Source organism: Staurois parvus, unplaced genomic scaffold (genome assembly GCF_062004578.1).
Source record: "Staurois parvus isolate SC_StPar_1 unplaced genomic scaffold, SC_StPar_1.0 ptg000365l, whole genome shotgun sequence".
Taxonomy (NCBI): Eukaryota; Metazoa; Chordata; class Amphibia; order Anura; family Ranidae; genus Staurois; species Staurois parvus.
The window spans coordinates 4,877,758-4,892,988 of record NW_028318161.1 but is presented as its reverse complement, the minus strand read 5'-3'; the positions used below and the strand labels follow the sequence as shown (position 1 = coordinate 4,892,988).

The window sequence follows — 15,231 nt, the reverse complement described above, 5'->3', positions numbered from 1 at the left end:
TAAATATACAATGATTTGGGTTATTTTACCAAAGAAATGTGGCAAAATACGTGTTGGCCTAAATTTCTGAAGGTAGATTATTTGTTTTCAAAACTTTATAACAGAAACTAAGAAGTGTGTGTGTTTTTTTTGTTTTTTTATATAGCAAAAGAATAAAAAAAAACCCGGTGGCGATTAAGTACCGCAAGAAGAAATCTCTATATGTCTATCTGTGTGGAAATGATATAGATTTCATATGGTTACAGTGTTGCATGACTCAGCAATTTCCAGCTAAAGTAGCACAATGCTCAATAGCAAAAAAAATGCCCGGCCATGAAGTTGGTAAAGTCTTCCAGAAATCAAGTGGTTAACAAATCCCATAGACCCAAATAAGCTACTAATTGCGGGTGCAGCCCCACTACAAGGCATCATTTTCATGCTTCCCAGAACTGGACTTGGTGCTGGGCGATTGCATAGCGCTGTTTGTTACTAATATAGTATTTTTTTAATATTTATATTTCTCCTACCTTCCAACAAACATATTTTGTTGATTTTATCATATTTTGTATGTGCAATTACAATTTCAGTTTTATTTCAGGGTGAACAACTGTATTGGATTTTCTAACTACAAATTCTTCTTGCTGTTCCTGGCATATTCCATGCTGTACTGTTTGTACATTGCTTCTACAGTTTTTAAGTACTTCCTGCTTTACTGGTCGGTAGGTGTTTTACTGTACTATACTGCATGGTCCCTTTTTGAGCTTTTTTGTGACTTTTGGCATCTTTAGGGCTGTTTCAAAAGTGTCATGTAGTTTGCTGTCAAGTTAATTGTCATGCTCTGGTCATGTATCTCAACCAGTACACAACATCTATGACAAAATATTTTTGTACATTTTTAGCATGGCACTGGTTGATCATAAAACAACAGAGCTTAGCTTTGGAGGGCTTGCATGTTATAGTTTAATAACTACGTATTATATAGAACTTCATGTAAAAAAAGAGGAAACCAGACTATCGTAATCATACAGTAAAGGACACAGCATGAGTATTCTTACACCTTGACAGCTGTACCTGGACCCTACGCTGTGGGAAAGGCCTGTAATGCTGCTTCAGACAAGAGCTGAAACAACTAATCAATGTAATAGATTATAATAGATTATGGAAATGGTTGTCAACTATTTTTATAATCTATTAGTTGGTCTTCATACAGAATACATTATTTGTTTACATATCAGGGAATACAGTGCAACACACATACTGCTCAATACACCATCCATACATGTCAGTATATTATAGTACCTTGAAAAAGTATTCATCCCCCTTGAAATTTTCCACATTTTGTCATGTTGCAACCAAAAACGTAAATGTATTTTATTGGGATTTTATGTGATAGACCAACAAAAAGCGGCACATAATTGTAAGTTGTCCGATATGTACCAGATTCAACCTGTAATAGTATATACAGTGCTTAGCATAAATGAGTACACCCTTTTTGAAAAGTAAGATTTTAATCAATATCTCAATGAATACAAGAAAAATTTCCAAAAATGTGACAACTACGTTTTATAGCTCATTGTTTAGCTCATTACATGAAAGTAAGGTTAATATAACTTAGATTACAAAATCTTCAGCTTTATTCAAAATTAGTTGATGCAAAAATGAATGCACTCATCAACAAAAACTACTCCATCTAGTATTTTGTATGAACTCCATGATTTGTAAGGGCAGCACCGAGTCTTCTAGGCATGGAATGAACAAGTTGACGACATATTGCAACATCTATCTTTTCCATTCTTTAAGAACAATCTCTTTTAGAGCCAGGATGCTGGATGGAGAGTGATGCTCAACTTGTCTCTTCAGAATTCCCCATAGGTGTTTGATTGGGTTATACACTATTTATACACTGACACTAATTGCAGTTTAAAAAGCCACAGATGTGGGACATTAACCTCTAATTGGCATTTTAGCCCATGTGTGTCACCTTGTGTGTCTGTACCAAGGCCAAACATTCCAGGGTATGTAAACTTTTGATCATGGCCATTGGATGATTTCTGTTATCATTATGATTTAAAAAGGAGCCAAACAACTATTTGATAATAAATGGCTTCATATGATCATTATCCTTCAATAAAAGAGCATTTTTTGGCACGATCAGTCATATTTTCAGTAACAATGCCAAAACTTCACAATTTCTGCCAGGGTATGTAAACTTTTGAGCACAACTGTAACTGCACACTCCTTTCTGTGTCCTGTGGTAGAACATTATTCAATAAGTTGTCAGTTTGTAACTAGAAATGGTTGCACTGTCTTTACATGCATTCATCTCACAAAGGCAAGCGCAGTTCTGCTTTTATATCATTATTTTTGTACATGAAAATGTCTAATATCTAGAAAGTTAAAATAAATGCACGCTTATTGACTATACAGTGCTGAAGTGTATCAATACCTAAACACATTTTGGGGCCCTGTACTAGATGTTTGAAATAATATTCATAACACAAAATTATTGCACATTAATCAAACTACACATTTGTTAGTGTTTTTTTTTTTCCCATTTGCCAGTTTATAACAAAAAACTGATATGGGTATTTATAAAAAAAAAAAAAAGTTATATGTAATATAAAAAGTTTAAAAATATATCCAAGGCTGAAATGTGTGTTTTTTTTTTCTACACAGGGTGAACTAGCAAATAACCGTGCAAAATTTCATGTCCTTTTCCTTCTTTTTGTTGCTTTGATGTTCTTCTTGAGCCTTATGTTTCTCTTTGGATATCATTGCTGGTTAGTCAGTCTAAACAGAACTACCCTTGGTAAGCTGCAATTTAAATTTTCTGTTACTATTTGTGAGGTATTGTGTATCATTTGAGAGGTAGAATGCAGAGAACAGTGTTAGGCCAATGGATGGTAAGTAAATGATAAACTGTGTGAAATTAAAATATAAAAGTAATTTTCCCTGATCGGTTTTGTATCAGAGGAAACCATCCCGCTGTTAATTAAATCAACTCAGCAGTATGTAATCCACCTTGTCACCCTTGTGTGGGCTAGTCTATGCTTGCTGTAAATTATCATACTGTTGGGAATAGCTAGCAGGTGACCTTATTAATGCACATTGTCAAGAGATTTATAGATGTCATAAAGCTGTGATGAATACTAATACCCTTTAAGCACTTCAGCCCCTGAAAGTTTTCCCCTGTTTCTGACCAGGCCATTTTTTGCTATTCGGCACTGCACTATTTCAGCTGGTAATTTCGCAGTCATGCAACACTGTACTCAAACCAAATTTATGTCCTTTTTCACACAAATAAAGCATTCTTTTGGTGGTATTTGATCACCACTGGGTTTTTCATTTTTTGTGATATAAACGAAAAAAGAACAAACATTTTGGTAAAACCCCCCCCAATATTTTCTACTTTATTAAAAAAATATTAATAATCAAACTCAAGTTTAGTTATAAATTTAAATCAAAATGTATTCTGCTACATGGCTCTGTTTATAACTATCACACAAACCAATATACATGTGTTGAGACATTTTTAGTGTGTTTTGTGTGTGTGTACCCCGTGTGAGACTTTTTTGGGAGCCCATAGAGCAATGACCACCATCAGGCTTTCAAAGGGCGTAATTTCCTCATTTCACTTCCTCAATACCTATGACAGTTTCAGAAGCCCTGAAATGTCAGGATGGCTTCTTGAGAGATATCGGTTCTTCCCTCTACAGGAAACACAATACTGACAAAAGTTAAAAAGCATCTCCCTCCCCCTTGTCCTCAGTAATTATTGTGTTTCTGACCCTCCAGGTGAACACATCTCTAGGGTTTGTTATTTTTCTGTCGATGCGGGTAATTGTGGTTGACTGCTATTTCTCTTGTCCTGGGGAACCTGCTTGTGGGTAGAGTACCTGTAGAGGGCGGAGCCTGTATCTTTCAAGTAGCTGTCCTGGAAGACTCCCAAAAAGTGTGTTACCGGTGAGTAACTGGTTTTAGTTTTCTTTCTGCATTTTCCAAAAACTTGTGGCAACAAATGAGATCTGCAAAATACTCGCCATGCCTCTTAGCAAATAACTTGGGGTGTCTACTTTCCAAAAAGGGGGCATTTGAGGGTTGTTTGAACTGTCCTGGCATTTTATGCCCAACATTAGAAGCTTATGCCACACATCACCCAGTCTACTTACTTTAAAGCTCCAAACATTATATATATATATTTTTTAAAGCGGAGACCCTAGAAAATAAAATCGTGGTGGGTGTTGCAATTTTCTATGTCACAGTATTTGCATAGCGTTATTTATTTATTTTTTTAAATTTGTTTTATTTTTCCAAATGCAAATCATTTTGGGAAAAAATACTTAAAAAAAAAAGTTTAATACATAAAAACACAATATCTTGCCCAATATTTTCATAAATAATAAAAGATGATCTTACGTCGAGTAAATAGATACCAAACATGTAAAAAGAGAGAAAACCTCAGCGCCCAGGATTCTCTTATTCCACACACTATTCTCCGTGAGATGCTGCTGTACACAGGTGCAAAACCAAAAAACTTATATCAACTTATACCAGTGCAAAACCCACAAAACAATAAATTGCATCACCCAACCCATAAATAATAATTACTAAATATCACAAACTTAAAATACACTGTGACACAAAAATATAAATTAAAATATTAAAAAAAATTTAAGTTTAAAAAATAAGTCCAGTGACAAAATCCAAAAAAACAGTCCCGTGAAAAAATTAATTATATTTTCATTGGATTCTTCCGTGCCAGTGATACCTCCACCATCCACCAGTGCAAAACCAACATTAACCGCACTCACCAGATAATGGTGAGTCAAACGCCTTTCAGGGATATTAAGGGCTCCTGGACCCCCTTTACTTTGTATATGACCTCCAAATATTGCCTCCTCTAGGATATGGACACCTCCTCTGGTTACTCCTCTCACCGAATCCCCCAGAGAAAATCAGGAAGAAGAAAAGACCATAGTGTGATTCCGTAATGATTTCCAATCTTAAAAAATTTTTTTAAGTGGTCTGGAAAAAAATTAAAAAAAATATATTTTTTTAAGATTGGAAATCATTACGGTATCACACTATGGTCTTTTCTGTACAGCACAGCCATCCAAAGCAGTGTGCTTACAGTGAAGCACACGGACACAGCACATAGTGAAACAGCACACAGTTAAACCTTTGATCGACCCTCGTGTTAACCCTTTCCTGCCCAGTGCCATGCGTACAGTGTCTGTGCTTTTTTTTTTTTTATCACTGTATTGGTGTCACTGGGAATGTCAGTGACACCAAGTCAGTTTCCCCCCAGTGTCAGAATTCCCACCGCAGTCACGCTATAAGTCCTGAATGCCGCCATTACTAGTAAAAATTAAAAAATACCAGTATATATACCGCCATTTGTAAACGCTATAACTTTCACGTAAACCAATTCACATGTATTGGGATTTTTTTTTTGTTAGCAAAGACATGTAGCAGAATACATTTTGGCCTAAATTTATGACTAACTTTGATTTTTCTAAAAAAAATTTTTACTGGACATGTTTAATAGCAAAAAGTCAAAAATATTGTTTCTTTTTGCTCAAAATTGTCGGTCTTTTTAAAGTGCAAAAATTAAACGCACAGGCGATCAAATACCACGGAAAGAAAGCTCTAGGAAAAAAAAGACGTAAATTTTATTTGGGTGCAGCATTGCATGACCGCGCATGTCAGTTAAAGTAACGTAGCGATGTAACGCAAAAAATGGCCTGATCAGGAAAGGGGGTAAATCCTCTGGAGGGCAAGTGATTAAAGGAGAAGTACAGCCAAAGCTCTTTTCTTTCTGCACTCCTTTGACCCATTTTCAGCTGACAGCGGGCTGAAGCCCACTGGTGGCTGATGTCACTCAGCCGGTCCAGGCTCGGGAAAGATCCTGAATTTGAAGTCGAGATCCACCCCAGAGTCTGGAGCAGCACCTGGCTTGGCCTCTCCCTGAGCCAGCTGCTCCCTCTCCCTCCACAGCCCAGTGCTCCAGTGAGTGTAGGGGTGGTGTTCGTGGCAGACTGACAGTCACTGCTCTCTGGTCAGAATGGCTGTGAGAACTCAGCAGTCATGCGATCACTGAGTTCTCACACTTAGAGCTGAAGGGGGACTTGCTTATAGGTAAGTATACATTTAGAAAAGAAAAACAACCCAAACTTCTCTTTTAAGAACAAACCTATCTTGTTTGTAACCCGGGGACTGCCTGTATAGTCTTTCTGAGACTGCTGTGTTGCATTTCTGTGCTTGAAAACAGCAGCAATACGACTAATATTATAATGGTATGTTGCTGTGGCAACCCACTCAGTGATTTCTAAAACTCCTGAGTAATTATGAGCCTTTTATTGCGGGGGGATTATTGCTTAATTAGGAACATTCTGTGTGCTGTGTCTGAGATTGCTTTGCTTTGCACAGTATTGCTAGGCTGTTCGTAGCTAGTAAGCAGCATCATACACTCTCTTGTGAGACCCCTTGTCTGCAGCACTGTTTGTGGTACAGTGTTATTAGGCCTCTAGGGCAACAAAATGAGATTGCTGATTAACCCATTCACAGGAATACAAGCTGAAAGACAGGGTGTGGATTAAAGCATTAGGCCAGAAAGGTAAAAATCATATAACTGTGTATATAATGTCTGTGTCTATCTTTAACTATATATTTCTAAAGGTGTTATTGACATTAAATTTTCACCATATGTCTGTAACAACCCATTCAATCCATACATACAAAGAAACCAAAACAAATAAATTCAGAAATTAATTTTATGTATAATAAAATGGAATGACACCAGGAAATAGTATTAAACACATTAAGAAAGGGAGGTGTAAAAAGGCATGGAAAGCCAGGACACCAGCTGAAATATATCAGTAATTAGAAAGCAATCCTGTCTCTTGTCAGTGCAAATTAATATCAGCTGGTTCAGTCTCAACTGATGGCCTATAAAAAAGTATCTCATTACCAAAGTGACACACAAGAATCATCTCATGATGGGTAAAAGCAAAGAGCTCTCTCAAGACCTTCGCAACCTTATGCAGGCCATAGATGGGTCGAAAATCGGCCGATTTTTCGGCCGAAAATAAAATCGGCCGATTTTCGGATCGTTAGTGGGCGATTTGGTCGGCCGTTTTTCGGTATTTTGGCCGTTTTTTTTTTTCGGTAAAGTTGGAAAAAAATCGGCCGATTTTGCCGATCGGCCGATTTTCGCGGCAATTAGTGGGCAAATCGGCCGATTTTTTTACCGATAAAAAATCTGCGCATGAGCAGTGACCTGCAAGAGGAAGACAAAAAGAAGAAGAGGAAGACGATGAAGAAGACGATGAAGAAGACGATGAAGAAGACGATGAAGAAGACGATGAAGAAGACGATGAAGAAGACGATGAAGAAGACGATGAAGAAGACGATGAAGAAGACGAAGAGGATGAGGATGAAGAAGACGAAGAGGATGAGGATGAAGAAGAGGAGGATGAGGATGAAGAAGAGGAGGATGAGGATGAAGAAGAGGAGGATGAGGATGCAGAAGAAGAAGAAGAGGATGAGGATGCAGAAGAAGAAGAAGAGGATGAGGATGCAGAAGAAGAAGAAGAGGATGAGGATGCAGAAGAAGAAGAAGAGGATGCAGAAGAAGAAGAAGAGGATGAGGATGAAGAAGAAGAAGTAGGATGAAAATAAGAATTCCAGTCCAGCAAAAAGTGTCTCTGCAGAGAGCTCCGCTATTTCTGACAGTTCTCTGACAGTTCCTTGACATTTACAGCGGTTGAAACATTGTATCTATTTGTTTCCGAATAAAAACATCTGTATCCTAAATGGAAACAAATAGATACATTGTTGCAACTTCTATAAATGTCAAGGAACTGTCAGAGAACTGTCAAAGAAATAGCAGAGCTCTCTGCAGGGACACTTTTTGCCGGCTCTAGACGGGTAGAAAATCGGCCGATTTTTTTTTTTTTTTTACCATTGATGGTAACGTCGGCCACTTGAACAACCGATTTTTCGTTTTTTAAAAGAAAAATCTGCAGTTTTTCTCCCCGTCTATGGCCTGCATTATTGTTGCAAAACCTACTGATGGCATTGGTTACAGAAGGATTTCTAAACTTTTATCAGAAGAGTTGTCCAAGAGCCAAGCTCCACTTGTGGAGCGCTTCAACAAGACCTGGAATTAACAGGTACAATTGTTTCAGAGAAAACAATATGTAATGCACTCAGCCGCCATGGCCTCGCTCACCATGCAAGACTCCATTGCTGAAGAAAAAGCATGTGGAAGCTCGTTTAAAGTTTACTGCACAACATTTAGACAAGCCTGTGAAATACTGGGAGAACATAGTCTGGTCAGATGAAACCAAAATGTAACTCTTTGGATGCCATTATACACACCATGTTTGGAGGTCAAATGGCACTGCACATCACCCTAAAAACACTATACCAACAGGGAAGTTTGGAGGTGGGAACATCATGGTATGGGGCTGTTTTTCAGCATAAGGTACTGGCAAACTTCGTATCATTGAAGGAAGGATGAATGGAAAATGTACCAAGACATTCTTGATAACAAATCTGCTGCCATCTATGATGATGATGAAAAGAGGGTGGACATTTCAGCAAGACAATGATCCCAAACACAAAGCCAAGGGAACTCTCAATTGGTTTCAAAGAGAAAATAAAGCTGCTAGAATCTGACTTGAATCCAATAGAAAATCTATAGAAAGAACAAAAGATCAGAGTTAATAGAAGAGGCCCACTGAACCTTCAACATGTGAAGACTGTTTGTGTGGAAGAATGAGCCAAAAACACACTTGAGCAATGTATATGACTAGTTTCTCCATACAGGAGACATCTTGAAGCTGTCATTACCAACTTTGTACCCAGTATTAAATAATTTTCAGTTAGCGTGTTCAATATTTTTCCCTGGGTCATTCCATTTTATTACACACAACTTAATTTCTGAACTTGTTTGTTTTGATTTCTTTGTATGTATGGATTGCATGGGTTGTTACTGATGTGAAAAAGGTATCTCCTCTAAGTTGTGGAAGGATAGCTGTTGTATACAATCGTTAAAACACTGAGATGAAGAATAAGAGTACCTAAAGGTGAAGATGGGAAAGAAAGGAATAACGGGTTCCCAGGGGTTCCAGTGCACAATGAAAAGAGTGAGTGTGTGTAGTTATGTATGTCTGTGTTTAGGTGTGTGTGTGTGAATGCTTTGTATTATCAGCACCAAAAGCGGATGCAATATCACATAAACACAAATAGCACTTATAAGCTTGTGTTTGGCCTCACTTTGAGGATAGATTATACAGTCACTGAAATGTTTCTCTGGTGGTCAACTTGAAAATTACAGGGGGCCGAAAGTGTGGAACCCGACACTTCTAGAGGGCAGCACTGCTTGCATTTTTGCACCTCAACTCTGTCCTGATGCATGTTTTGCAGCATTATTACAATGCATGCTGAAGAAGTTGGGAGTACAATAACCCCCAGCATTGGTGTCACTGGATGCAATATTATCCCTCAACATTTGGTATCCGTGGATGCAGAAATAACCCTCAACGTTTGTGTCAGTGAACACAGTAATAGGCCCCAGCACTCGCAGTGAAAGTTAACACCCCCCTTCCGGTGGTCATGGCTGTAAAATAAAGAGCCAACCCTGTCCTCTACCCACAATACAGTCTCTTTCAATGTACGGTGCTGGAACAAAGAGGGATCCAGCGCCTGGCACCCTGCTGCTATTCATATGGTGCCCAATAGCCCTCTAGCTACATGTATTGGGGGGTCAACAGGCTGCGTGTTGGGTACCGGGGATATAGTTACTTTGCATATTGGTAATTGTAGCTGATTAGGATGATTTAAATTTGATTTGAATCTTTTTTTCTTTTTTTTTTTTTTTTTACAATGTGAACTGTATCAGCTGAGAAAATATTTGTAGGTAGAATGGTGATAACTGGTGATTGTTTCTCACTGCGTTGTCCTTTTTTTCTTACCTCCTAGAGGCCTTCTCAGTCCCAGTGTTTTACAGTGGTCCTGATAAAAATGGCTTCCACCTGGGCATTAGAAAGAACTTGGAGCAAGTGTTTGGGAAGCAGAAAAATCTTTGGTTAATTCCTGTCTTCACAAGGTAGGCTACCAGATTTTTGTACACATCGATAATATTTTATCATGGTGTTGGTCAGCTTACATGGTATAGGAAATAGGTGGTGTGTTTTTTTTTTTTTTTACTAATGAGTACCAGGGGTCACATTTAGTCCTTGAGCCAAAGGGTACACACCAGGATTTTATGATCCCACACTTTTACATATCTGTTAAATGATTTACTTTTTCTCATTTCAAAAAATTTGTATTGGGTTGTAGAATACATCACATTGGTTTTACAAAGTCAAAGGCATTAGGACTTCAATGGCAGAAGTCCATGCAGACACGAGAGTACAAAGGGAGTCATACACTACTGCATTACCTGTAATTGATACATGTGCAGAGCAACCAAAAATAAGTGATGGTGGGCCTTGTATAGAAAAAGTTAGAGGTAGTTGTGGATGAAGGGAAAAGAGAATAAAAAATAGTAGGGGAAGGACAGGAGCAGGAAGCAAAAAAGGGGGCTAGGCAGTGTGTAATAGAATGGAAACTTGGGGTTTTGGTGGTGGGAGCCATTATCCCTATGTCATATAATTATATGAGGTGTTTATCAAAAGTGGGTGGGAGGAAATGGCTAACCCTAGGGGTACAGTTTCACCATAATTATTTTTCATATATGCTGGTCTGCTTTATCATGTTCTTAAATTTAAAGAGTTGTACATTTCCAGGCTTTGGCAGTGATTTGTTTAGTAGCCATAAAGATAAATGTTAAAGAATATGTAAAACACCTTGTAAAACAACCCATTTAGTTTAGTTTTAAAATATAATGAAAGGCAAAACATTTGTGTATACATATTTAAAAAAATTAAATACATTTTTTCCCCTTTTTATCGGTCCATGCACATAGGAAAACAGAGGGACTGTCAGGAATACCAGGTATTTCACACAAAGAAGCAACACAAAAAGAACAGGATACTTTTTCATACAAGTACATGGTACAGCAGGCATATACTAGGAATATGAAATGTTGGGTTTACATATCTGGTGTTCAGATCATTGAAAAGTAAAATTAGTTACAGGTTTAATGTTTCTTCTGCATTGTATTATTTACATCGTTATACTTTTGAACTTTATTGTGTTTTTGTTTTCTTTTTTCTTAGTATTGGAGATGGATTATCCTTTTCAATGAGAACAGTTTCAGAATCTCAAAACCCTTTGCTCTCTAGAGAGAATCAGTGGGATGATGATGGCACTGATGAAGAAAATCCAGGTGAGGCTTTCAAAACGCTAACATAGCTTGGAATTTTGTCATATGGTTAGGGCATTCTGTAAGATATCTGTTCTCTAAGATAGAAATGTAAAGCTAATATGATATTAATAGATGGTCCCACCAAAGATTTGTACACTGCTTGCCAGAAATTGACATGTCTTGATCATACAGTGCAAGACACAGGCACCTTCAGGTAATTAGACACTGGCAAATAGACTGTGAAATCCCCCATATAACCCCTCCCACTCCCAGTAATCCTCAGTTTATTGCTGGTGTCTTTAGGTATTGGGTGTCTCCTCTCTACTCACTGGGGACTTTATTTTGTTAGTCACATTCACCGAATTCTTCATTCAACATTTTTTGCTCTGTTATGACTTCGGCAGCATCTTACTCAGTTTCCAGATCAGTGCCCCATGGCTAGCGCTTCAGGGACCGTAAATGGACTCCACCAGGGAAGATATGGGGCCAGCCTGTAAAGTCACTTTGTGCACTTGATCCTTTATTAGAGGCCCTCCTTGGCATGTAGTGCAGTCTGTTGAGTTAGCCATGGGCTGCTATACAGGCGCAGGGAAGAGGTGATTTGCACTGATGTTACTTAATCCCTAATGGCCCCCTTGCTGAGGCTATACAACTTTCTGAATTGGGAAAAACTGGTGATAGGAAGGGATAATGACTGCTCTCCCTGTGTGGAAGCTCTCTGTGAAACTGTAAGCATGTAAATGGCTGGGTGCCCCTCAGTCCTCTCACTTACAGTGGGCTTATGCCCAGGGTGACCGCTGGGTCATCCTCCTGTCCTCTTCCAATGAGTATTTACAGCAGGGCCGCTCAGGGCTTATAACTGTTGCTCAGGTACAGGTGCAGGCACCCCTGGGCAGCCTTACCGCCCTCTAAGGAAAGTGCATTGGCTATTTAAGGACTTGGTTCATTCACCATAACGTGTCCTGGCTGGCTGCTTACAACTCTTACTATGCAAAGTCCTGAGCAAGAAGGCTTCCAGAGAACAGAGAGTGGTCTATGGCTTACCAGTTTGGCTGCAGGAGCTGCACTGACCCACTCTGGGGATTCAGTCACTGACCATTTTCTAAGTTGCTCCCCCTCTTATTTTCCTCCCCTCCATGGATGTATCCATTGCCCCATCAAATGTCCCACATGCCTCAGCAAGGTGGGCTTTGCAGCTTCTATGTCCATGCTTATCAGACAGATTGCAGATCTCATTCAGTCCGTAGGCCATCAGGGTCTTAAGAGACCCCTGCCCCCCTCTCCATAAGAATTGGTTTCTGACGCTCCCCAGCCAAGGGATTTCTTTTTTGGAAGAGGATAGTGGAGCAGATGGGGAGGAAAAAGAGTGTGGGTTGGAGAATGTTTTCTTTGGCCATTTTATCATATCCATGTTAATTGATGACTTGCAGACCTGTCTGGCACTGGAATCTACAAAAGCTTCCAGAACCAAGGTTATCAATATGAGTTTGTTTATAAAGTGCAGGTTTTTGAAAACCTTTGTTCTTTTCTTAGTGGAGGACGTGCTATAGGATGACTGGGAACCTCCTGAAAAGTTCTGTGCTCCACCAAAACAATTTGCTCATTAAAACCCTATAGAGGATTCCTTTCTCTGTAAATGAGTATCCATTGATGTTGATTCAGCAGTTGTCTGTTTCAACTGGTCTCTAAAGGTACCTGTGGACAATTTACCCACATTTAAGGATGCTGTGGATAAGAAGCTTGAGTTTTATTTTCAAATCCTCTTTTACCTGAGTGGTCTGGCAGTGCAACGTATTGCCTTCATGGCGTTATATCAGATGCGGTCTGGGGAAAAAGGATGTGTCATGATCCAGGATCCATTCCTATAGACCCTGAGCTTCTTTAGCGTTGGGAACTGCTACTGACTTCTGTGAGATACTGCCTAGACAAGATGACTGATTCCCTACATCAAATGACTAGTGAGCATTATTTTCAGATGTGCAGGCTCTTGTGGCTCATGTATTTGTTGGCGGTTGCAGCAAAAAACAAATGGAGAGAATTCTCTTTGTGAAAAGGTTACTGGGGGTAAGAGATACAAATGTAAGCCTTGGACACCCAAACTGGTCATAACATGGCTCTAATACTTCTGCACAGTGACCGGGCACCCCCACTTTATTAAGTGGCTGGGGTGTCTGTTGGCCTTTTGCGGCATCTGGGTCTGGGACATTCTGGAACAATTTGGGTTCAGGCTGTTTTCCAAGACTGCAAACTGGAGTCCATCTCCAAACTCCCTTCCCAATTCACGACTTCCAACCTGACATTCTCTCCACAGAGAGCACAGTTTCTTCAGGTTGCCCTCCTACAGCTTAGTTCTCTAATGGTCATTGTGCCTGCTTTTGGTAGGGGACAATGTTCAGGGTTTTTACACCAACTTATTTACGATTCTAAAACCCAGTGGAGACGTGCGTTCTACCTTGGATTTCAAAGTGCTCAACCATTACTTGAGAATCCCGGAAATCCTGCATGAAATATGCCAGATCGGTCATCACCTCCCTTCAACAAAGGGATTTCCTGGCTTTGCTGTACAGTGGGTATAATAAAGGAATTGCCCCCCCCCCCCTTTAAAATATTCACATTTTGTTGCTTTGCAGCCTGAAATGAAGACACACAGTTTTTGTTTTATCCAGCTATATTTACTCAGTTTAACCTGTATCATCCAATTAAAAAATATAACATCAGGAAAAAAAAAATTCAAACAGAATCCCTGAGTGCGAAAAAGGATCACCCCCTTGTGTCAGTAATTTGTTGAACCACCTTTTGCTTTAATTACTGCCTTTAGTCTGTTGGGATATGTCTCTACTAACTTTGCACATCTAGACCTTGGAGTATCAAACCTGCTTCCCATTGGTAACTTTCTGGCAGAGGGCAGCAGATTTTCCTCAAGAATTAAATGGTATTTTGTCCCGTCCATTTTTTTTTCCTTCTATCCTGACAAGTGCTCCAGTCCCTGCTGTAGAGAAACCCCTCCATAACAGGATATTATCACCTCAATGCTTTACTGTAGGAATGGTGTTATTTGGATGGTGAGCGGTTTTGTATTTCTGCCAGACATATCATTTAGTGTTGAGGCCAAATAATTACATTTTAGTCTGACCATAACACCTTTTTCCATGTGGTTTCAGAATCTTGGTGCGTTTTTGGCAAAGCTCAGTTGTGGCTGCATGTGGCCTTTCCTGAAGAGTCTTTTTTTTTTTTTTTTTTTTTTTTTTTCCTTGCAACCCCCGCCGTACAAGCCATATTTTTGTGGATAATTTGTGATACTGATGTCGCATGCACACAATAACCACTGTTTGTCATGAATTTCTGCAACTGCTTCAGAGTTGCTTTAGGCCTCTTGGTAGCCTCTCTGACCAGTTTCCTCCTGGCTCTTTTATCCAGTTTGGAGCAAAGTCCTGTTCCAGGGAGGGTCTGTGTTTTACCAAATACCTGCCACTTCTTAATACACTTCACTGTGTTTCTAGGCATTGATTAAAGCCTTTGATCCATCTTCTGACTTGTGTCTGTCCACATCCTGAAGATATTTTGATCGTGTCTTGCCACCCATAGTTGTTTGCTTCAGTTGCACTATCAGGGACTGAAATGCTCCTGGAAAGTTCTTTTCATCTTGTGCTAATCAAAATGACCACAGCTGATTACAGTTGAAAGTCATATGGCTTTGTGTGCCATTGAGAAGGTGATTAGCTACACCTGACTGAGTTTACAAGTCATTTTGGGGGGGGGGGTGATCCTTTTTCTAACTCCAGTGATTTTTTTTTTTGAATTAAAAAAAAACAAAAAAACATTTTTCTGACATGGTGGTATATCTTTTACTTTGATGTTGTAAGTTGCACTGAATAAATACAACTGGATAAAACAAAAACGGTGCCTGTCTTCATTTCAGGCTGCAAAGCAACAAA

At 39.1% G+C, this 15,231-nt stretch overlaps 1 protein-coding gene across 1 annotated transcript in view; it reads left to right on the top strand.

Annotated features, from left to right (window-relative positions):
- The window catches only part of ZDHHC15 (zDHHC palmitoyltransferase 15), a 51,405-nt gene that overhangs the window by 24,585 nt on the left and 11,589 nt on the right, over positions 1 to 15,231 (top strand). The window contains exons 7-10 of the mRNA XM_089685213.1: positions 578 to 698; positions 2,656 to 2,788; positions 9,967 to 10,093; positions 11,208 to 11,317. Of these exons, the coding sequence (XP_089541339.1) occupies positions 578 to 698; positions 2,656 to 2,788; positions 9,967 to 10,093; positions 11,208 to 11,317 (491 nt within the window). The remainder of the gene's footprint in view (positions 1 to 577; positions 699 to 2,655; positions 2,789 to 9,966; positions 10,094 to 11,207; positions 11,318 to 15,231) is intronic.